This window comes from Guillardia theta (genome assembly GCF_000315625.1).
Source record: "Guillardia theta CCMP2712 unplaced genomic scaffold GUITHscaffold_8, whole genome shotgun sequence".
Lineage (NCBI taxonomy): Eukaryota > Cryptophyceae > Pyrenomonadales > Geminigeraceae > Guillardia > Guillardia theta.
In genome coordinates, this window is record NW_005434666.1 from 570609 (window position 1) to 591096 (window position 20488).

Sequence of the window (20488 nt, forward strand, 5' to 3'; positions counted from 1 at the left end):
GGTCCCTCGAACGTAGGGTAGTCATATGGCACAGGAGGTGGGTTGTACGGAGACGCGGCTCTTCGTCAATGGCGCCTGCCAAGATGAAGATGATGGCTGCCATGGCGGCGGCTGTCGCGCTGATGGGAGTGACAGCTGTCCTCATGATGATCAACACTGGCAGCAAGACAGCACTGGCGTATAGAGAGGTAAGGAGCTCTTGGATCACTGGCAATGTCGCCAAGTTTCCGACAACCATTGACGGGTCACGTCGTTGATACCACTATGCAGAGATTCTATTTCCCAGAGCAAAAGACTGGATCTAGATCCATGAAGAAGAGAGTTGGTGAGTTCGGACGTGGGCAAAGTTCTTTTCTTCCTGACGATTGGTGTGAAGCTCTGTCCCGCGCCGTCAGCATGTTGCAATCTCACCACAGTCCGGTCCTCAAAGGCAAGGCTCGTCTGGAGATGCTTGGCTGCCCTTGCATGGACATCTCCAAAGTGTGGACAGAAGATTCCAGCTGGGGACAGTACAGTGAGTTCACTATGATCAGAAGGCCATGGGATTTGACCTGCTTTGCAGAGCCAGTTTGCTGCGACAAGAATGCGTAATGCTCTAGGATTGCCGCGATGCCTTGTTTGATGTCTAAACGCAGACCACCGGGCGCTTCGAACATGGTCGAAAAGTATGCTCAAATGGCTTCTTCGAAGATAGATGTGGGGTTCTAAGATTTCTGTCGGCGTTCGATTTTGACATCTCTCTCTTGAAAGATGTTGGAGAAAGTGATTGCTGACGCTAAGAAGAAGCTAGACACGCGGCTCTCAGTGGTTGTCGACGCGGTATACGAGAGCATTGCGCATTATTGCGCATGATTATACTTCAGGCGACACTGAAGGGGAAGGGAAGGCCTGGAGTTACAGGGCCAGTTGGGAAGAAGGGCCCACAGGCACTCTAGTTCTGTTGCTTTGAGCCACCTAACGTACGTCAGGGATATGTGGGACCTCCTGGCAAGGAAGGGGAACGAGGATCCCCTGGTGTTGTTGGGCCAAAAGGTCCAAGAGGACATCCGGGTCAAATTGGCTACAGGGGAGAGACTGGTATTGAATCTTGGCGCCAGGGCTGTTTCGCTAACGAAGGTTTTTGTGTAAGGTGACATCGGACCCAAGGGATTGACGGGATACACTGGCGTCCCAGGCCCCCCTGGCTACGTCGGTGAGCAGGGCACACGTGGACCAACGTGAGTTGATTGATGTGAAATCGCTCATAAGTAATTTGAATGTCTTGGTGTTCAGTGGAGACGAGGGGTCACCCGGTGAACCCGGACCAAAGGGATTCCAGGGGAATGCTGGCGGGCTGGGACTTCAAGGCTATCCAGGACCGGTATTTTGCCGTATACCGCGTTTCTTAGTCATAATGGCGTTGGATGATGCAGATGGGTGAGGCTGGAGGGCGAGGGCAAGTCATGCCGATCAGTGGTTATGACGCCTGGACTGGATGCAGCCCTCTAAGAGGATACAAGGCTGAGTTCCTGGATCGACAAGACATCAGTTGTCTGAATAGATGGGGAACTTACTTTATCGAATCCTTCGTGCTGACAAGTCATGGATGTTCCGGTTCAGACATGCACTATCGATATACTTGTGCCTCGCCTGCACAGTTCAAGGATTGCTCACCACAAGGACAGACGTGTTGGTGTCCCGGCGGATTGGTCCGTTACGGTGTGGGGCACGATTGGACCAACACATTGGGTGTATCAAGCAGCATCTTTTGTAACGACAATATCTTCGGTGACCCTTCACCGGGCAGCGTCAAGAAATGTCAGTGTTCAAAGGATAATGATCTAGGAACCAATAGCTGCCAAACCTTGTACACGGGTTGTACACAACTCGATGGAAAGACTATTGGTTCGAATGAGAGGTGCTAAGCTCACGGAACTCACTCCTTTCTGCAGAAACACTTGAAAACCTGCAGTTTTCTTGCCCTTCAGGCCAACTGCTGTCTAATATGAAGTGCGAATCTTTTGTAAAGGGATTTGCTAGTTTCTAACCTGTGTGTCAGGATAACTCGGTATGGTTGTCCGAACAACTATCATAGGCATGTCTACTGCAATGTTGTGGTAACAGACTGACGTTTCAGCAGATATCAGTACACCTGCTGTACACCAATTCGAGGAGCCGGCACTTGCAGAGAAGCCTTGACCGAGTGAGATTACAACTCGATGGAGAAGGTTACCAGTGTCTGAGTGTGAACCTTTCCAGTTGCCAAGATGCTTGGAATGCCAACAGTGAGAACCTGGACAGGCATCCCGTAAAGTGCAAAGAAGTGAGTCAAGTGATGATGACCCCTGCTTTGTTTGACTTCAAGTGTAGCTCGAGGCTCTCTCTCGCGTTGCGTTCACAAGCAGTGGCTGCGGTCTGTGGAATCAGAGGAGATACTCCTACACGTGCTGTCAAATCCTGTGATCGAAGTTGAGACTTTCTTTTCGAGACGCGTGTGTGGGATTAAAAAAGTGTACGGGCCTCGAATCATCGGAATCAAAGTCTGAGCGTGCGATCACGGCAGCTGCAATCCTTTGGCTTGTAGTATCTCCTCCTTGATGTTCGTGCGCTGCTCCTGAGCAGCCCATCCAGGTCAGCGACCGCCTGTTACTCCCCTGTCGCAGACCTTGGCTACACGGAGGGTGTCATCCAGAGCGTTCTCGAAGTCTCTGATCGCGGCTGTGTTCTTCAGCTATCACAGATGTGTCAGGGACGGGCAAAGCTCAGAGCAGGAGGACCTGCTGCAACCTTCCCAGCGCTGTCTTGGGCTCCTTATATAACATCTGAAACCGCAGCGATCAGTGACCGTGCCAGGAAGTCTCTCGTCCGTACCTCCTTCACCTCGGTCTTCTTTGCCTCCAGCCCTGACTCCGATCCCATCACGTTGACTCGTTGCAAGGCATAGCATACCTTTGAGTTTGTCGTCCATCAGGTCAAACTTCTGATTCACCGACGTGAGCTGGGACCGCAACGTAAACTCAAGGCGGACCAGTGACATACAGCACCAGCTTGTTCATTCCCTGACCGATGACATCCATCGAGCAGTTGAGAAACTTAAGCATGTCTCCATTCCCTTCAGAGTTTGATGGAGCGTTGCAAAGCCTCCCACCTGATAGTCCATGCTTCGTTATGGGCTTGGAAGCAACAAGGCTACTTCACCGTGCGGACGATCCCTGGAATTCTTCTGCTTGGCTTCTTGGTACACCCTTACGATCTCACTGCGCTCCAGGCAGCCTTCGTAAGAGACGCCCATCTTGTCCAGCTCGTCCTTAATCTCCTTGGTCGTCATGTCACCACAGGATTCTTCCGCAAGGTGCGACATCGCAGTTCGACCACTGGAGGCTACAGCACAGTCACAAGACCCTCAACGGCGAGGGAGAGCAGAGGGGGGAAGGTTGTGCGGTGAAGCACTAAGATATCAGGGGCGAGGAAGGCGGATGGAGGGGATATGCGTGATGATTCCAGGAAAGGATGCGAGGATGAGAGCGATGCTGGGAGACTGGGATGAAACAAGAATGTGAGACCCTTATGCTTCTCTGTCTGAGCTTTCACATAGACTTCTGCTCTGTTTGTTTGTGGACCACTTCGAATTTCCCTCCCTCCTCCCTCCCCTTCCCTCCCTCCCCTTCCCTTCCCCCCGCTCCCCTTCCCTCCTCTCCTCTCCCTCCTCTCCCCTCCCTCGTTTCCCTCCTTCCCCTCGCTCCCCTCGCTCCCCTCCCCTCTCCTCTCCTCTCCTCTCTCCCCTCCTCCCTCGCTTGTTGCCATTAGCACCCACATCCCCTCCCACCCACCCGGACCCCTACCCCCAGGCCCACCTATGAGTAGCAGTATGAGTAGTCAATCTTTCGAATGCGATAAAATGCAAATAACGGAGCAGTGGGGATGGAAGCAGGATAGAAGCAGGATGGAAGGGTTACTGGTTGGGTTGGGGAGAGGGGGAGGAGAGGGACGATGACGAGGAGCTGGTAGCAAAGAAGTAGTTCAGTTCGATTGGCTGTATCTCAGCAGATGGGAGGAGAGAGGGACTCTCCCACCCAGATGAGCTATCATGCCGCATTCTGCTTCTGGCAGGGACCTTCTCGCCTGCCTTGCACTGACAGTGTTTGTTCGCAGGCGACTTTCCCATGATAATGTCGAGTCAGAGCAAGCAGTCGCCGCGCGGGTCACCTTAGACACGTACTGTGTGTGATGGGGGCCATCATCAGCCATGAGAGCCGGGGCGCCTCCTTCTCGGACCCTCACTTCACCCGCAACCACCCCATGGACAAGAGCCCCAAGTCAAAGTCCATGTCAGACCTCTCCCTGCTGCACAAGAGGAACCCGAAGGGTCCAGCCCGCGACTCCTTGGAGCTCGATGTGGAGGAGAGAGAGGGAGGTAGAGGGAAGGCGGTACACAGGGAGCTGGCGGAGCTGGAAGAGGTCACGTCGGCTCAGGTGCAGTCGTTGCGGAGGGAGTTCGAGGAGGTGTCTGCACCCAACGCCTTCATGAGCTTTGCGACCCTCAACAAGTTCCAGACCAGGATGATCCGAAGGAAGGGGGAGAGCTTCTACCGCAAGCTCGCAGGCATCTCTCCCCTCCTCCGATCCCCCAAACCCTCGGAGAAGGACATCAGAGCCTTGGCAAGGAAGCTCTGCGTGCGAGGTAAGGGCCAGCTGCCGACGTTCTCCTCCCCCCAACTCTCCTCCTCATGTCTGCTGCTTCAGTGTTCAAGCATTATCGACTCTGGGACGAGGACGAGGACGAGCCAGGAGGAGATGCCGTTGTTACCTTCGAGCAGTACTTGGCTGTTGTGTACAAGATGAAGATCAAGGTAAGCGCGGCCATGGCAGCGAGACCTGGTTGCTCACTCCTCGCCCAGGAAGAGAAGCACCCCTCCTGCGCCAGTCAGAGCAAGAGCGGGTCCAAGAGCATCTTGAAAGCTGGCTGGAAGGAGGAGGCGAAGGGCGGGGAAGGCAAAGATGTGCAGCTAAGGAGGGCTGTCGAGTTTCAGGATCACCCTTCCGAGGAAGTCATGGACGAGGAGTGGAAGTTGAAGATGATGACGTCAACGAGGCTACGTGATGAAGGTCAGCGTTGCGGAGTGGCGGGAAGATGGAAGTGAGGAGCGGAGAAGTGGCGGAGAGGGGAGCGAGGGGAGGGAAAAAGAGGATAGAGGACAGACAAGAGGAGAGAAGGAGAAAGGAGAGGAGAAGTGAGGGTAGAGGACATGTGTTGAATGTGTTCAAACAGAGGAGGTGCAACTGCTCAAGTTTCGCGGTCTTCACGTCGACGACAATGCTGTGAGACATCTTGGCTGATGCCCATGGCTGGGAATCACACAGCCCGCAGGCTGCGAATCAGGATGAGCCGCCTGACCGGGTCTCTGGTAATAGAGAAAACACTTGTTGACAGGATGATGATGAAGAATGGGGAGAGGGAGAAGAGAAATGAGAAGGGAATGGGTTGAGAAAGATAGGGAAGATTGTGGATTTGATTCCTTGAAATTTGAGTAGCAGAGCAAGGGCACAGCGGGGACGAAGAAGAGGGGACGGGAAGGAGAGCGGAGGTGAAGGATTTGGATAGCAAAGCGGAGGAGGACCAAGGGGTTCACAGCAAACTGGTGAATGTGGTTCCTCATCGATCGATGAGTTTCAAGCGAATCGTAAGATCCTGCATTGCCAAATTCCTCCCTTACCCCTTATCGTTTGCAACCCTTCACTCCCTCCTCTCCGTTCTTCCGTCTACTCCCTCACCGCCCCTTCATCCCTCCTCTTCCTCTCCTCCCTATCTGCCTTCCCCTCCATCTCCTCCTCTTGCTTACAATTCCTTTCTTCCTTTCTTCCTCTCTTCCTCTCCCTCTCTCCGTGTACTCTTCACGCAAAGTGCAGAAGGAGCAGTATGCTCAGCATCCATCGACCGGGGTCAACCTCGCTTACGTCAGCCATCTCCAAAACCACCTCGTCAAAGTCTCTCTGCTCCTCCATAAGCCGCCGGCCTGACGCGCGTGCAGGAGCTTGTCTTCGAGCTGTCGGAGGAGGAGGTTCACTGCAAGCTTGAGGTGATGAAGGACATCAAGATGTCCATCGAGCGGGAGCTCGAGCGGCAGCAAAACGAGTCCAAGGAGGGGAAGCAAACTTTACACATGAAATGAATACAAGGAGGCCTGACCTCAGCCCCTCCACGACATGGACATGGCATGAAAGTTCTTCAGCCCCGACGTGGCAGTGTTCTCCCTCCAGCTCTCGTCCGCGTTTCTCGCTTCCACCTCGTCCAACCTGCTTGTCAGGGACACCAGCGACATGGATTGGCTCCGATGCAGGCTGGGGGTCTTGTGGCTTGCCGCGTTCCTTGACAGCCCGAGCTCGAGGCAGAGCGAGTTACAGCGGTGGGTGTGAAAGAACTGCTTGACTCCGTCCAGCCCGAAGTTTCCCTTGCCGAAGATGTCCTCCTGCGACGGGTCGACGCTATGGATCTGAGGGTCCGTCCAGTAGTTCCCCACACCCTGGATGTCGCAAATGAGGATCCTCTTGTCACTCGCGTCCCACGTGAAGTGGCTGAAGGCCTGGGGGACGGCCTCCTCCGTCCCGATCTCTCCGTAGTTGTCGTTGTGCTTCACATACTCCCCCTCCAGCAGCGGCTCGATCGTCACGAGCTGGTTCTCGCGCTCGTGGAGCCTGAGGACCTCCATGGGAAGGAAGCAGATCTTGGACTTGACGCACTGATGGGTGTTGAACTCGTTGGCGTACTCTTGGGCTAGCGACTGGTTGAAGGAAAGAGTGTCAGAAGAAACTCGAAGAATTTCAAGAGGAACAAAGGGGGCGGAAGGAGGAAAGGAGGAGAAGGAGGAGAAGGAGGAATAGGAGGAGAAGGAGGAGGAGGAGGAGAAGGAGGGATCAAGGACCTGATTTATAACTTCTTGGAAGAACTGGTTGGGTGTTGCCTTCATCTTCCATGTCTTGGCCACCTTCACATCCTTGGTCATCACAACTCAAACGAGTCTTCTCCTGCTCACCTTCAGCACTGTGTTGGAGTTGTGAAAGACCTCGATCTTGAAACAGGCTCGGAAAGTTCCCTCCGCAAACGGCTTGTCCCCTATCCTAACATGTACAAAATACTTGTTCCACCTGTTGGCTTTGGCAGAGAAAGAGTAGCACGTGGCCGACTCGAAATCATCGGAAGGAGGTAAATTGTGCTGCAAACTTGTCTTGTCTACCCTTGCCTTCCTCTTCTCCGCATATCCTTTCAGAAACCTGCGACAAGGCGAAGAAACATCAGGGAACGGGAGGGAGGGAAGCAAAACAAGAGGGACAGGAATCAAAAGAGGAAGGCGGGAGAGGGGCAGCAGGTGTCAAGGCATACTTTAGCACGTCCCGGTGCCTCTGTACATTGCTCTTGAGCATGGCCAAGAAGTCGTAGACGCTAAAAACCAGCACGCTGCAGTCCGAGGAGGCGTCGACATCGCAGACTCGCTGGACTTGGTCATGGTCCTTCAGCCGCGCGTTGCTGTCTTTCAGCAGGCACTTGACGGCTGCGATGAAGGAGATCTCCCCGAAGATGTCTCCGCTCTTGAGAACCTCCAAGACCTTGCCGTCCAGGTTTGCATTCGCAGTGCCCGCATCCAGAAAATACTGCAGAGAGGAGGGTGAGAGGGAGCGCAGGGAATGCAAGAGAGAGGACCATGCTCGTTCCCACCGTCCCCTTCTCAATCATCTTGTCTCCCTGCTTGTAACTCCTCTTCTTCATCTTCGACATGCAGAAGGTAAAGTCTTCCTCGGACAGCATCTGGAACAGCTCGAAGTCTCTCCACTGGATCTGGTGGACCTCGAGGATCGATGCTCTCCTCGGTTTCAGCCCTCCATTCTGCACGCTAGACTTCTTCGCTCGGATGAACCTCTCGTCCGCAAAGTCGCGGAGCACTCTGTTGGCCGCGTTCCAGGGAGGGAACCAAGACCGTCAGTCGAAGAATGGGACAGGAAAGAGAAATTACCTGAGCACTTCTCTGTTCCCCGGCAGGTCACCCTTCAAGATCTCCAGGAAATCGTTCACGTGCAACTCCAGGCATCGACACTGCTTCTTGGCCCTCACGTCGCAGACCCGCTGCAGGTTTGGGAAATCCTTCAGGTTCGCCTTGGGGTTCTTGAGGAGGATCTTAAGCGCTGAGATGAAAGCGATCTCCCCGAAGAAGTCTCCACTCCCAAGGACTTCAATCACTTTCTCTCCTATCACTGCACCCGCGACACCAACATCTAGAAAATACTGCAACAATGGTCATATACCGGACGTCATGAAACAATGTGCAGGTATACCAAACGATCCCCCAGCGTTCCTCTCTTCAGGATTGTGGAGCCTGCTTCAAACATCTTGACCTTCATCACGCTGATACACTTGTTGAGATTGACAGGCGAGAGAAGTTGAAACAGCATGAAATCTGTCCATGACGCTTCCAGTAAGACCGCTCCACACTCTGCGCTTGACTTCTCATTCTCGCTGTTCGTGATGGGAAACTCTGGCGCCCGCCAGATGCTGCCATCATCTTGGCTTTTCCTTCTGTTTCTCACGAACTTCTGCGGGGGAGGCGCCTTGCCCTCCATGCTGACTGAAAACGGAATTTGTGAGAACGCAAGATGATTTTTGTGACACCTCCCTCCCTCTTGCCTCGCAACTTTCCTGCCCGTCCTCTCTGCTCCTAATCTAGTCCCTTCATCATCCTGTTCCTAACTTGCTCTCTTTCAGTTCCGCCCAGGTGGCTTCTCAAGAGATCGCAACCCATCATGTCGGCGGCATTGGCATCCGAGCAGGCGGCAAGGAGGTAGACTGTCCAAAAGGGGGTAGTCACTGGGGTAGTCACAGATGTGGCGAATTCGGGGGGGAAGGGGGTAGTATTTCAGTGATAGCTAAAGGTTCAAAGTGGGGGTGGGTCAATACCCGGCCGGGTAGTGTGTGGGTAAGGTGGGGGGTCCTGGGTCCGGTAGTGGGGAATCATAGTAGTAATAAGCTTGCGACATATTAGTAGACCTTGATATCGCTCCTTTTCAGATTTAAAAGCGCAAATAGTCACATGTACCATGACCGTCGCCGCTCGGAGGCGCCGGCGGCCCGGCGACCGGCGACCGGTCCGGCCGGAGTCACTCAGCCGGACGGTTACTGCACGTGACAAATAACTACACTAAAGATAGCGGAGGGGAAGCGACAGTGAGAGCAAGGTGCGCGTTACGACAGCCAGGAAGGAGTTGAGCCAGGAAGGAGTTGAGCCTCGTTCAGAGCCATCGTTGACGGATCTCACTCATCTGCGTCTCTTGTTGACACCTCACGTGACTTCTCGTCTCGGCTGATTGAACTGATCTGCACCATTGGCCATCGCCCCTGGTGATTGTGCGGAAGGGCAATCAGCAGAGAAGGTATTGCAAGGAAAGATCTGCAGGAAAAATGAAAGGAAAGAAGAAGACTCAAGCCGTCTTTGCGAGTAACTCGAGTAGGAAGGCAGAATATGATGCCTTGAAGGAAGAAAACGAGAAGCTGAGGAGACTGCTTGAAGAAAGTAAGAATTCGTCGAAGAAGAGAAAGCGGGACGACGAAGCGCCTCAGATGGAGATTGCTGAGCCAAAGACAAAGCAAAAGTCCAAAGTTGCAATCAAGAAAGGGGCTCAGGCGTCGGAGAGCAAGGGTGGGAAGAGCAGCACTATCAAGGCTGCTTCGGGCTCGAATGCGAACTTCATGAAGATGATCGAGGAGCAGGGGCTGCTTGAAGGCAACAAAGGGAGTCAAGATGCTCTGGAAAGGGACAAGAAGGAGGTGGAAGAGCTGATGGAGAAGCTGGGGCCCAGCTGGAAGGCGGAGCTGCAGGAGGACGGGCTGGCGGATTTCTTTGAGTCCCTGGACCATCTCGACGAGGACTCTGGCCTGGAGGATGAGCAGAAGGAGCCGCAGGCAAAGAAACCGAAAAGTGCGGCAAAAGGCACGGGGAAGAGCAAGGGGAAGAAGCATTGAGACCAGCGGTTTCTCGTTGCTGCAGGGACCCACCCTTGCCTCCTTTCTGCATCCTCCAGCCCGAGCGATGCTCCTGCCCCCATGAGGTTTCTTAGAGGGGTAGAAGAGCTATGAGGCTGACAGTCACATTAAAACTCTAAAGCGCATCGCCCCGACTCGCTGACCTGACACCTGACCCTCCGCTCGTCATGCTTGCATGCGACCATCCCCTTCTCCCCCCCCTCTCAACACTTCTCAGAGTCCAGCTTCCTCCTCCGTCTCGAATCCTCTCTCCTTTCCTCCTCCCCCTCCTCCCGCCCTCTCCATGATCCTCACTCTCTCTCCTTCCTCTCTCCCCCAACTCCCCGGAGGGACTTTTTGCTGACCGCCCCCCTTCATGTCATCCCCTCCCCCGCCTCGTCCCAAAATGCACAGAGAGCGGGCGCATCTCCTACTGGCCTGCTTGTGTTGTGCGGTCGGGCATGTTCTCTGCAACGAGAGGGGAGGATCAGCAGGAGGAGGAGCAGGAGAGGAGGAGGAGGTATCACGACACATCGACTGCCGGGTCAGAGAGTTCACATGGAGGCTTGCTGCACTGCCATGGCTGGCAACCCTGACGGCCCTCGCGTATGAAGGAAGCTCTTGAGAGGGCGCTGCTTTCCTGCCCGAGCTGTTTTCGATGCTCTGAGGCTTCAGGACTGCGGGATGGCGAGAGGGATGTCAGAGGAGGAAGAAGACGCAACGCTTGCAAGGTGCAGGGCGAACAGGAGCAAGCGATCACGAGAGAAGGAAAGTCAGACGCAGGCTCGTCACTCCTTCAGGGTTCTTGTTGACCCCGCAGGTAGAGGAACAGGAGGGATCGAGATCGACATCGTCGTCTCCAACATCTTTGACGCTCTCGCCATGTCGCGGGCGGTCGGCAGGTTTCCCAGCCATCGCATGCGGTTGACATGGATGAAGCGACAAGCAGAGGGCGGGAGAAGGCGATCATCTTGCGGGGAGGGATGCATCGCCTGCACAAGACGCTCGAGCTCGGTCCTCAAGACTCCTTGACAACCTTCTTGAGCTTCCCCGGGGAAACAGCGACGATCAGGTTGGAGTGCGCGGGGCGTTGAGTAGGGATGATATGAGCATCAACAGCGGAGGAGTAGAGCTGAGGGTGAAGTGGAAGAGATGGCGATGCCATGGGCATGCGATGGAGGCAGCAAGGAAGGGAAGCCTCTCTTGCTGGAAGGTACTCCTAGCTCCTCTTGTTCCTCTTGCTCCTCTTGCTCCTCCTGCTCCTCTTGCCGAGTTCACGTACCCGTGACTGAGTCCATCAAGTCGCGTGTCGTCGATCAGTTCCCGGTGAAGGACTTTGAGTTCAATCAGCTCTTCATCAAGGAAAGAAGAGCTATCCGCTCGCGTCACCCCAATGCGGTCAGATTCTCGCCTCCTCCCCTCGCTCCATCCTTGCAGACTGTTCCTCCCAGTGTTTCCCACTGTCCTCACAATCTTTCCAGTCACCTTGTTTTTGTCATCCACATGTCCCTCCTCCTATATCTCCTGCTCCTCGTATATCTCCTCCTGCTCCTCCTGCTCCTTTTGCTCCTTCTGCTCTTCCTGCTCTTGCTGCCCCTCCTGCTCCACCTCACTCATCCCTCCTCCATCTCCACCACCATCTCCTCCTCCTCCTCCACCTCCACCTGGTCTGCATCGAAGCTTTGACATCTTGCAGGACCCAGAGCGTCAAGGGCTACACACTTCTCTTTCCGGGTGAGAATCACTCGTGCCCGCATCAAGATGGTGACGAGACTGTCTGTCAGTTATCTTCCGTCCACGAGGAGCCAGTGGGGCCCTGAGATTGTTTCCTCCTCCGACGCTGTCGAAGTCATCACGAGTATGACACGCTAGCGCTGCTTGCATGCCTGACCCGCACGCTCAGGAGGCATCAGGGTCGGCTCCCTCTTCCCCGACTACAGGTACCATGGAGAGGTTGCATCCATCGCAATCTCACTGGTGGGGAGCAGCATGGGATACGGCGGTCCTGCAGACGTTTTCTCGCCTCCTCGCTCCTATTGGGCTACCAAGAAACCTGCAGGAGGAGGAGGAGCAACGTTTGCGAGGGTTTCAGGGATCCGTTTCAACACTTCGACCTTTCCTTCCTGCTCGTGGGAGGAAAGTTTCGACCCGCAGCGCGATCCTCCGATCCTGCATGCCTTCCACGCTGAGCACTGGGGAAACTGGCAATTCAGGCTCAACCAGAGCTCTCGACCTGAGCATGGCGAGCTGACATGGCACGAGGGAGGCTTCCAGGAGGCGCGCGGGAGTGCAGGAAACGGAGCATCGGAGTGGTACGTGGAGAACGTCTGGGAGCTGACGGACTCTCCTTTGGAATGGTACTGGGACAAGTCCGGAAGGACGCTCTTCTTCGTGCAGAACGGGACATCCGAGCCTCCTTCGGAGGGGATCGTGGCAGCCGGACTTGCGCAGGTGATCTCGGTGGTGGGAGCGCCGGGTCGCCCCGTCAAGTCAGTCAGGTTCCAAGGGATCCGCTTCGCACACACTTGCTCGACGTTCCTGCAGCCCTACGAGGCCCCCAACGGAGGAGACTGGTCCCTGCATCCCCGGGGTATGCTCACGATCAGCCATGCTGAGCGTGTCGAGGTGCTGGACTGCCACTTCCTCCGAGCAGGAGGCAACGGGCTCGTCCTCCGTAACCTCACCAGGAACGTGCGGATAACCGGCAACCACTTCTCGTGGACGGGAGACAGCGCGATCGTGCTGGCAGGGTTCGTGGAAGATTGTGAGGACCGGGAGGAGACAGTCCCTCTCGACACCCTCATCTCGCACAACTTCGCGCATGAGCTCGGCATCTGGGGGAAGCAAACAGGGTTCGTCTACCAGGCGCTCGCCGCGCGGACCAAGATCACTCACAATGTGGCTTTCAACGGGCCTCGTGCTGGAATCTGCTTCACTGATGGTTACGGGGGTGGGCACGAGGTCAGACGAAACGTCCTTTTCAACTTTGTACGCGAGACCAGCGACCATGGCTTGTTCAACAGGTCCCTCCTTCCTCACTCTGCCCTTCCTCTCCTACGCCTCTTCCCTTCCTTCCCTTCCCTTCCCTTCCCTTCCCTTCCCTTCCCTTCCCTTCCCTTCCCTTCCCTTCCCTTCCCTGCCCTTCCCTTCCCTGCCCTTTCTCTTTTCTTCTCTTCTCCCCTTCTTGCTCCTTCCTCTTCCCTTCTTTCTCGATTCTCTTCTCTCTCTCTCGTCTTCTCTCTCACTTGCATGTGTTCATTCTCTCCCCCGCTCTCCGTTCACCTCGTTCGCAGCTGGGACCGACAGCCCTACATCACGAGGATCAGGGATGGCAGGACCTGGTCCCCCATCCCCAAGACGTCTACCATCAGCAAGAATCTCTTCCTCAACGGCTACAGGAGCGTCTGGCCCATCGACCATGACGACGGCTCGGGATTCTACCATGATCACCGCAACGTTCTTGTCTACGGAGGCTTCAAGAGCTTCTTGGGGAGCAACAAGACGGTAGAAAACAACCTCTACCTCTTCCCCGACGCCTTCGCCCGACAGTTTGGCTCTATCTTCTGTGCTTCTGTCTGGCAGCCCGACCTGGGCCCCGAGGTCTGGCGAAGGAACACGTGCGTCAAGCTCTCCAACGAGAGTGCGCTTGGGGGGTGGTGCGGGGATGCCGGAGCTATCCTCTCCTACGGAAACAGATACTTCATGCCGCATGCTGTATGGAGGGCAGACTGTGGATCGTCCACGAAGAGTATGGAGGAGCTCCAGGCACGCGGGCTAGAACGAGGCTCCTCGGTCCTCAACTTCTCATCGGCCGATTTCGCGTTCAAGTTGGCTGAAATCATTCTTAGATAACAGGAAATTCTCGTCATAAGCGATGTCAAACAAGCAAGAGAAAACGCTCATGATGAGGAAGGTACAGCAAGAGGAAGCAGCTTCAAGAGCTGCCATCCTCGCTTGACTTGCTCCCTTTCCTTCTACTCCGGCATCTGTCCGAGCAATACCTGCATGACTTTCAGCTCCTCTAATCTCTCCTTATGACCAAAACAATGCTCGCACTTGACTTCGTCCCACACTTTTTCCCACTTCTTCCTCCATTCGAACGGCCTTCCACATACTTCGCACGTCTTGCTCGGGAGGTTTGACTTGGTGTAGCGCGGAGCGTTCTTTCCATCTCCTCTCGCATACAATGAGCTTTGAAAGAAGTCAGCTTTGCAATGTGAGCCACATGAGGTGCAGGAGCAGGAGCAGGAGCAGGAGCAGGAGCAGGAGCAGGAGCAGGAGCAGGAGCAGGAGCAGGAGAAGGAGAAGGAGAAGGAGCAGGAGCAGGAGCAGGAGCAGGAGCAGGAGCAGGAGCAGGAGCAGGAGCAGGAGCAGGAGCAGGAGCAGGAGCAGGAGCAGGAGCAGGAGCAGGAGCAGGAGCAGGAGCAGGAGCAGGAGCAGGAGCAGGAGCAGATCTTCTATCACCTCAATGCTACATCTTTTGGAGTCAACGCAGGACATTTCACCAACTTCAGCGCTTCCCCCCTTCGACCACAGTCTCTTGGCCCGCTCACAAACGCCGCCGCCACCTCTGCAATGGCATCTGCTGCTGATAGGACGAGCGCCGACATGATCATCAACTTCCTCCTCTCTCCGTGCATGGCCCTCTCCCCCCCTCTCCACATGCCTGATCCTCCTCGCGCAGCCCCTACCGCCCCCGATATTCCCCGACCATGTCGGACCTTTACAAGTCGACTAGTTTTTTTACTCAAAAATGGGGACGGGGAGACTCGTAACGGATGATAACGGATAAGATCGGAGCCTCGGATGATAACGGATAAGATCGGAGCCTCTTTCCTGCTCGGAATCCTGCACAGGAAGTGCGGGAGGGGGTGAAGAGGAGGAGGACAAGGAGGACAAGGAGGACAAGGAGGACAAGGAGGACAAGGAGGACAAGGAGGACAAGGAGGACAAGGAGGACAAGGAGGACAAGGAGGACAAGGAGGACAAGGAGGACTAGGAGGACAAGAGGGAGGACAAGGAGGACAAGGAGGACAAGCAGGACAAGCAGGACAAGGAGGACAAGAGGGAGGACAAGGAGGACGGACTGGAGGCCTAATGGCTCAAGAAGAATCCTCTCTTCCAGAATCCCTCGAGTCCTTTGCCATGCCCATCAGGAGGAGCACGAGAGTCTCCAAGAAGAGGTTGATGAGCATGGTCAAGAAGGAGGCTGCGGGGAAAGAAGCTATAGTTATCGCTCCCTTCATGCACAAAGGAGGCGTGTACAAGTCGTCGACGACGATCAATGCGGCTGCTGCGCTGGCTAGGAGTGGGAAGAAGGTTGCAATCATCGACGCTGATGGCCAGTGCAACGTGACATCCTTCTTTTATCCTGCCCCGGATTCTTTCGAGTCGGAGATGAACATGCTGAATGAAGGAGACAAGAAGAAGGCACAAGACGAGCGAAAGAAATCATCAAGGAGGAAGAAGCACGCGGATGCCTCGACCGGAGTCATTCTGGGCCTATCAGACAGAAGCTGTACATTGCCCAGCATTGATTCGATTCATCCCTTGACTCCCTGTTGTTTCGAGTTGGATACTTGGTTGCAAATCTCAGAGGATGACGAATCGTCGACCTCGGAGAAGTTTGACACAATATATGATGCTCTTTACCCAGCATTTGATCAAACAACCATGACTTGCCCAAAACTTCTTCCCATCGAGGATTACGACAACAATCTCTTCCTCTTGCCTGGCAGCACGGAGATCCATAAACTTGAGGCCATGATATCAAGCCAAATGTTACGTGAATACGGTCCGATGTTTCTTGCTTTCAGGCATTTGTACAATCTGATCGCCAAACGGTACGATCTTGATTTCATATTTGTAGATCTGGGGCCCAATCATCACGAGCTGAATATGGGCATTGTTCTCAGTTGTGACTACATTCTCCCACCTATTCATGCTGATTTTTATTCTGCAAGCTCAGTTCACAGGATGCTACATGTCCTACTTCCTTTCTGGAATGATTGGAGGGAAAGATTTGTTGCTGAATGCGATAGGAAAGCTTTCGAAGTGCCCTCAAATGTACCTTTCGCCTTTCGTAGACTTCCACGGATACTTCCTTTCTTGGTTCAAGGATACAAAATACCACATTTCCAACGGAGGCAGGTGAACAAGCTCTTTTCAAACTTCATCGTGTCTATCTCTCTGATAGTACAAGACCACGAAATTCCCGAAGTAGTCAAAAAGATGTTCGTGGAGGATACCAAGACCATGGTCGTGCCGTTCTGTCCTGCACTTCCAGTGGCAACGAGGGTGAGTCATGAGGTTGGAATGCCTCTGGTACACATCGACCACTTCAACCTCAGCAATTTTTACGGACCGAGCGACAAGAGGACGAAGTTGCAATTCGACAAGATCAGGCCGGAGGCAGCCCTGGCTGAGAAGCGTTACGGGAGCTTGAAGATAAACCCAAAGACAAGGAAGAATTTGAGTCGATATTTGTCGAGCCTTCGGGGGATTGATGTTCCTGAGGAGAGTGCACAGGAGCCTCAGGCAGATGATGTGGATGAAGGTGATTGGATGGTAAACAACGAAGATGAGGAGGATCAGGAAGAGCCGGAGGACGCGTGGAGCACATTGCGAGACTCTTGTCTCAAGGTTGCAGAGTGTCCTTCCGAGATGCATGGCAAGGAGGGGAAATGCACGTCGATCGCAGTCTTCAATTACAAAGGAGGAGTTGGAAAGACCTCAGTCGTCATCTCCCTGGCGGCTACGCTCGCCAAGTTGGGCAAGAGGGTTTGTATCATCGATGGAGATGGGCAGTGCAATGCCACCTCCTTCTTCCATCCCGATCTCTCGCAGTTCGAGACTGAATTTCCTCGAGAGAAGTTCGGAAGGAGCGCCAAGCTGTTGTCGGATGATGTGGGCCATGGCCTGAAGGCGCTCAACCCCAAAGTGTTTGATTTCAAGAATTGGCTGGATGCGAACAGTCTTGATTCCAACAGAGACATCCACGACGCCATGCGCCCGGTCCTGGAAGGTAAATTAGAAGACATACGGTGCCCACAGCTCTTGTCAGTTTGCTCCTCGATGGGAGCAGAAATCTACGGTGGGAGATTGATGATCCTTCCTGGGAGCTCCAAGCTTTCCAGCGTGAAATTAAGCGGCACGCAACCACAAAGAGACATTCGAAACTATGGTGTGCTGCGAAAGATCTTTGACATGATGGCGGAGAAGTACAAACTGGACTTCATCTTCGTTGATCTTGGGCCAAGTGTGGGAGAAATCAACAAGGCGTTCGTGATGTCCTGTGATTTCATCCTTCCTCCTGCACATCCTGACTTCTTCTCCGCAAGTTCTGTGAGAGGGCTTTTACGCAAGATTTTGCCGGACTGGCTTGAATGGAGAGGCGAGCACAGAGAGAAATGGAAAAAGATCGATCAGAAGGCTCTCAACTCCATGAAGGATTTTCAGTTCTATGACTTCTCTGAGATCCCACGAATCTTGCCTTTCCTGGTGCATGGATATGAGTTGGACAGCAACACAGAGAACGAGATGGAGCTATCGCATGCCAACTTTCTCAAGTGCATCGAGTATCTCGTTGAAGACAAAGAAGTTCCGTCGGAAGTCAAGAACCTGTATGTACGGGATAAGGATGACCTCATGGTGGTACCTTTCTGCTGCGCGCTGCATTTCTTGCCGAGCATCAGCCACAAAACGGGAATCCCCTTTGTGCACCTCACCGGACATCCTCTTGTCGAGGAAAGCTTCAAACAAGCCAAGACAAGGAGAAGGAAGGAGAAGAACGCTCTGACAGAGGCCACGATGGTCTCGGAGAGGTTCGAGAACCTGGCGAAGTTTATCATAGCGGTCGCTAGCGGCGCGAGTGGCAATGCAGAAGAGTCAGAAAGTGGGCTGCGGGTGGATGCCAGGGAGACGAGGAGGAATGGAGGTGGAAGGGAAGGATCATCACGGAGACGTGCAACTCGCGACAAGCATGAGGATCATCGAACAGAAGACGCGAGATCGAAGAGAAGCCGCAAGCGCTGAGACGTTGAATGCTCGGAAGTTGAGGCACCGAAAGCTGATCTGAAAAACAAAATGTAGGTTTAAGTTTAATGCTAAATAACTAGAATTTCCACTTTAAGAAGAGTGATACCAAATAAATCAACTGAACACCTTGAAACTCCGATCACCTACTCCATCTCACACTGAAGTACTACTATGTCATAATCAGATATCCAGAGAGGGCAGAGTTCAGCTCAATACTCTCTTTATTGACTGAAAAAGAAGGACAAACCGGAGCAAACAAAGGAGGGGGAGGATAATGCACTACTGGGATACGAGTTCCTTGCCTGTTTGTGTTTGTGGTCGTTACAGACCGTTGCGCGATCCTCCATACAGAAGAGGAAGCGAAGCGGGGAGGCGAAGTGAAGGGCAAGGAGAGTGTTCAGAGGAGACGAGACCGTCGACAAGTAGCAGCAGAGGAGGGTCAAACGCCACCAACCTGGTGAGCATGCGTGTTGTGCAGCTAAACGTGAAGCGCTTTTATGGAAAGGAGAACTCGTCGACCGTGTTTGCCATCGCGGCAGCGCTTGCAGCACTGGATCCACGTCCTAACTTCGTGTGCCTCAATGAGGTGGATGTTAAGCTTCAGCCTGGTGGACTTGAAAAGATTGCAAGCTCGCTGGGACCAAAGTTCACGATCGCTTTCTTTGGTCACGTCAGAGATCGCTATGGCAACGCGATAATATCGAATTTGCCGGTGCTGAGCACAAAAACCTTCCAGCATCACATTCGAGGAGGAAGTACAATCAAACTCGAACCAGGTACAAAGAAATTCAACGGCGAAATCGCCAAGGAAGGTGACGTGCATAGGATAGCAAGGGGAATGCTGGTGGTCGAAACTTCGTTACCGACATCAGCGCTTCAGGCAGGGCAAAACCAGGAGAACCTCGGGACATCACTCCGAATAGCATGCACGCATCTTGATCACATCAGCAGTGAGCAGCGAAAGGTTCAGATGGAGCACATATGCGAGCTGCTGCCCCCGAGGCCTGATTGCACCGACCTACTCGTTGGGGACTTCAATGCCCTGATGCGGGAGGATTACACAGACGAGCACTGGGAGAATCTCAGGAGCCTGCATGCAAGTCGAGGATGGGGGGGACCTTATTCCGGAGACCTTGCCATTGTTCAGGAGCATGGCTTCGTTGATTGCCTTGAAAGCGCTAAACCTCTGTCTCCACTACACTTGACTGCGCACGTCGGGGATCCTGCATATCGCCTTGATTACTGCTTCCTCCGAGGACGCCACATGAGGCCTGTGGGGAGCTTTGTGGATCGAACGATCGACTTCAGCGATCACTATCCTGTGATCACAGACTTTGACCTTGTGCAATGAAATATTGAAACATTTGGTCGTGGTTTGACACACACTGGCGTCTTTGACATATGTACAGTAGATGCTAATGAATTTAGAAACCCATTATCATCCTTCGCTGAGTAAGGAAAGAGATATAGATTTTAGATACGAGTTTGCTGTTAGCAGATACAACGTGTACGAGACTTTCTCGCATTTACCATTTGCTCTGAGCCATCAGCTGCAACTTCAATTGTTAGGAGGAAACGGGATCGACACACAGCGTGCTGTGTTTCTTGGGCATAGAGAGCGCTTGAATGAAGAAAATTGTAGACTTTTCAGCACATCACTTGCAGAAGAATGATGAACTGCTAGAAATTGCAATACAGTACCCAGTTTCATCTTCATCAGTCTACTTCGATGGAGTTGTGGCAGCATTCGATAGTAAGATGCGATTCTTCCCTTTCCTTTGTTTGCCGGATTGCATGTGTGACTAAATAATTTCTGTGAGAAATCAGTGTAAAACTCTGGAATGATTTTAACTCCTATCTTGCTCCAGAAAGGTCGTCGATCTATCTTCTTTTCGCATGAATCCTCCTCCTTGGGAATACACAATCGTGACCATCCTCATCCTCGAACCATTCTCGCTCCCTGTCCTCTCTATCGTCCTCTCTATCGTCCTCTTTATCGTCCTCTTTATCGTTCTCGTCCATGCTTACGAATCCCCTTGCTAGGTCCTGCGTTCGAAAAAGATCTGATCTCTATCTAGCCAGCTAGTAGGTCTCCGTTCGGCCTCCGATTTATGAGAAAGGGTGGGGTAGAAATGGAGGGAAAGTTGGGGTAGGGTGAACTGAATACCTTTGGGCGAGTTGGGGTGTGTGTAGAGGTCATACGTATCAGTACTTGTAGGGTGGGTGGTGTTCAATCGTGTCAAGGTGCCTTGGAATCCAGGGGTTGTTTGAGCTCCATTAGGGGGTGGTCAAAATACCGGGGGGCGTAATGGGGGTGCAGTACACCGAAGAGGGCTCTCAACGGGTGGGGTAGTGCAACAGGCGCAATGGAGAAGTTACGGCGGATGCTTCGGCCAGCAGGTTGTGAATCATGGAAGAGAAGGAGCGAATACTGAATGAAAGGAAAGATAGAGAGAGAAGAGAGGA

General features: G+C 53.5%; 9 protein-coding genes across 9 annotated transcripts; 6 read left to right on the top strand and 3 right to left on the bottom strand.

Annotated features, from left to right (window-relative positions):
- Window positions 1-83: 83 nt before the first annotated feature.
- On the top strand, window positions 84-2186 carry GUITHDRAFT_133635 (hypothetical protein; the record flags this gene model as incomplete). The annotated part of the gene is made up of 9 exons (XM_005839495.1): window positions 84-188; window positions 271-325; window positions 417-514; window positions 751-819; window positions 969-1077; window positions 1130-1217; window positions 1273-1360; window positions 1413-1897; window positions 2120-2186. 9 exons carry the CDS (start codon window positions 84-86, stop codon window positions 2184-2186), a joined length of 1164 nt encoding a protein of 387 aa, XP_005839552.1.
- A 347-nt stretch (window positions 2187-2533) lies between these two features.
- On the bottom strand, window positions 2534-3340 carry GUITHDRAFT_101740 (hypothetical protein; the record flags this gene model as incomplete). The annotated part of the gene is made up of 7 exons (XM_005839496.1): window positions 2534-2593; window positions 2645-2710; window positions 2757-2801; window positions 2851-2882; window positions 2929-2977; window positions 3024-3127; window positions 3178-3340. 7 exons carry the CDS (start codon window positions 3338-3340, stop codon window positions 2534-2536), a joined length of 519 nt encoding a protein of 172 aa, XP_005839553.1.
- An 866-nt stretch (window positions 3341-4206) lies between these two features.
- GUITHDRAFT_101741 (hypothetical protein) lies at window positions 4207-6149 on the top strand (the record flags this gene model as incomplete). Its single annotated transcript, XM_005839497.1, has 6 exons — window positions 4207-4660; window positions 4723-4829; window positions 4878-5116; window positions 5411-5460; window positions 5515-5618; window positions 6009-6149. The coding sequence occupies 6 exons, from the start codon at window positions 4207-4209 to the stop codon at window positions 6147-6149; spliced, it is 1095 nt and encodes a 364-aa protein (XP_005839554.1).
- A 198-nt stretch (window positions 6150-6347) lies between these two features.
- On the bottom strand, window positions 6348-6638 carry GUITHDRAFT_51449 (hypothetical protein; the record flags this gene model as incomplete). Its single annotated transcript, XM_005839498.1, has 1 exon — window positions 6348-6638. A coding segment is annotated over one exon (291 nt), but the record flags the coding sequence as incomplete, so codon positions are not given.
- Window positions 6639-9424: 2786 nt separating this feature from the next.
- Window positions 9425-9985, top strand: GUITHDRAFT_133639 (hypothetical protein; the record flags this gene model as incomplete). The annotated part of the gene is made up of 1 exon (XM_005839499.1): window positions 9425-9985. The coding sequence occupies one exon, from the start codon at window positions 9425-9427 to the stop codon at window positions 9983-9985; it is 561 nt and encodes a 186-aa protein (XP_005839556.1).
- Window positions 9986-10669: 684 nt separating this feature from the next.
- On the top strand, window positions 10670-13837 carry GUITHDRAFT_101744 (hypothetical protein; the record flags this gene model as incomplete). Its single annotated transcript, XM_005839500.1, has 6 exons — window positions 10670-10757; window positions 10806-10887; window positions 10935-11057; window positions 11682-11719; window positions 11889-13008; window positions 13279-13837. The coding sequence occupies 6 exons, from the start codon at window positions 10670-10672 to the stop codon at window positions 13835-13837; spliced, it is 2010 nt and encodes a 669-aa protein (XP_005839557.1).
- Window positions 13838-13919: 82 nt separating this feature from the next.
- Window positions 13920-14139, bottom strand: GUITHDRAFT_65010 (hypothetical protein; the record flags this gene model as incomplete). Its single annotated transcript, XM_005839501.1, has 2 exons — window positions 13920-13986; window positions 14042-14139. Coding segments are annotated over 2 exons (165 nt in total), but the record flags the coding sequence as incomplete, so codon positions are not given.
- A 943-nt stretch (window positions 14140-15082) lies between these two features.
- On the top strand, window positions 15083-18019 carry GUITHDRAFT_101745 (hypothetical protein; the record flags this gene model as incomplete). The annotated part of the gene is made up of 1 exon (XM_005839502.1): window positions 15083-18019. The coding sequence occupies one exon, from the start codon at window positions 15083-15085 to the stop codon at window positions 18017-18019; it is 2937 nt and encodes a 978-aa protein (XP_005839559.1).
- A 466-nt stretch (window positions 18020-18485) lies between these two features.
- On the top strand, window positions 18486-19373 carry GUITHDRAFT_101746 (hypothetical protein; the record flags this gene model as incomplete). The annotated part of the gene is made up of 1 exon (XM_005839503.1): window positions 18486-19373. The coding sequence occupies one exon, from the start codon at window positions 18486-18488 to the stop codon at window positions 19371-19373; it is 888 nt and encodes a 295-aa protein (XP_005839560.1).
- Between the last annotated feature and the right edge of the window lie 1115 nt (window positions 19374-20488).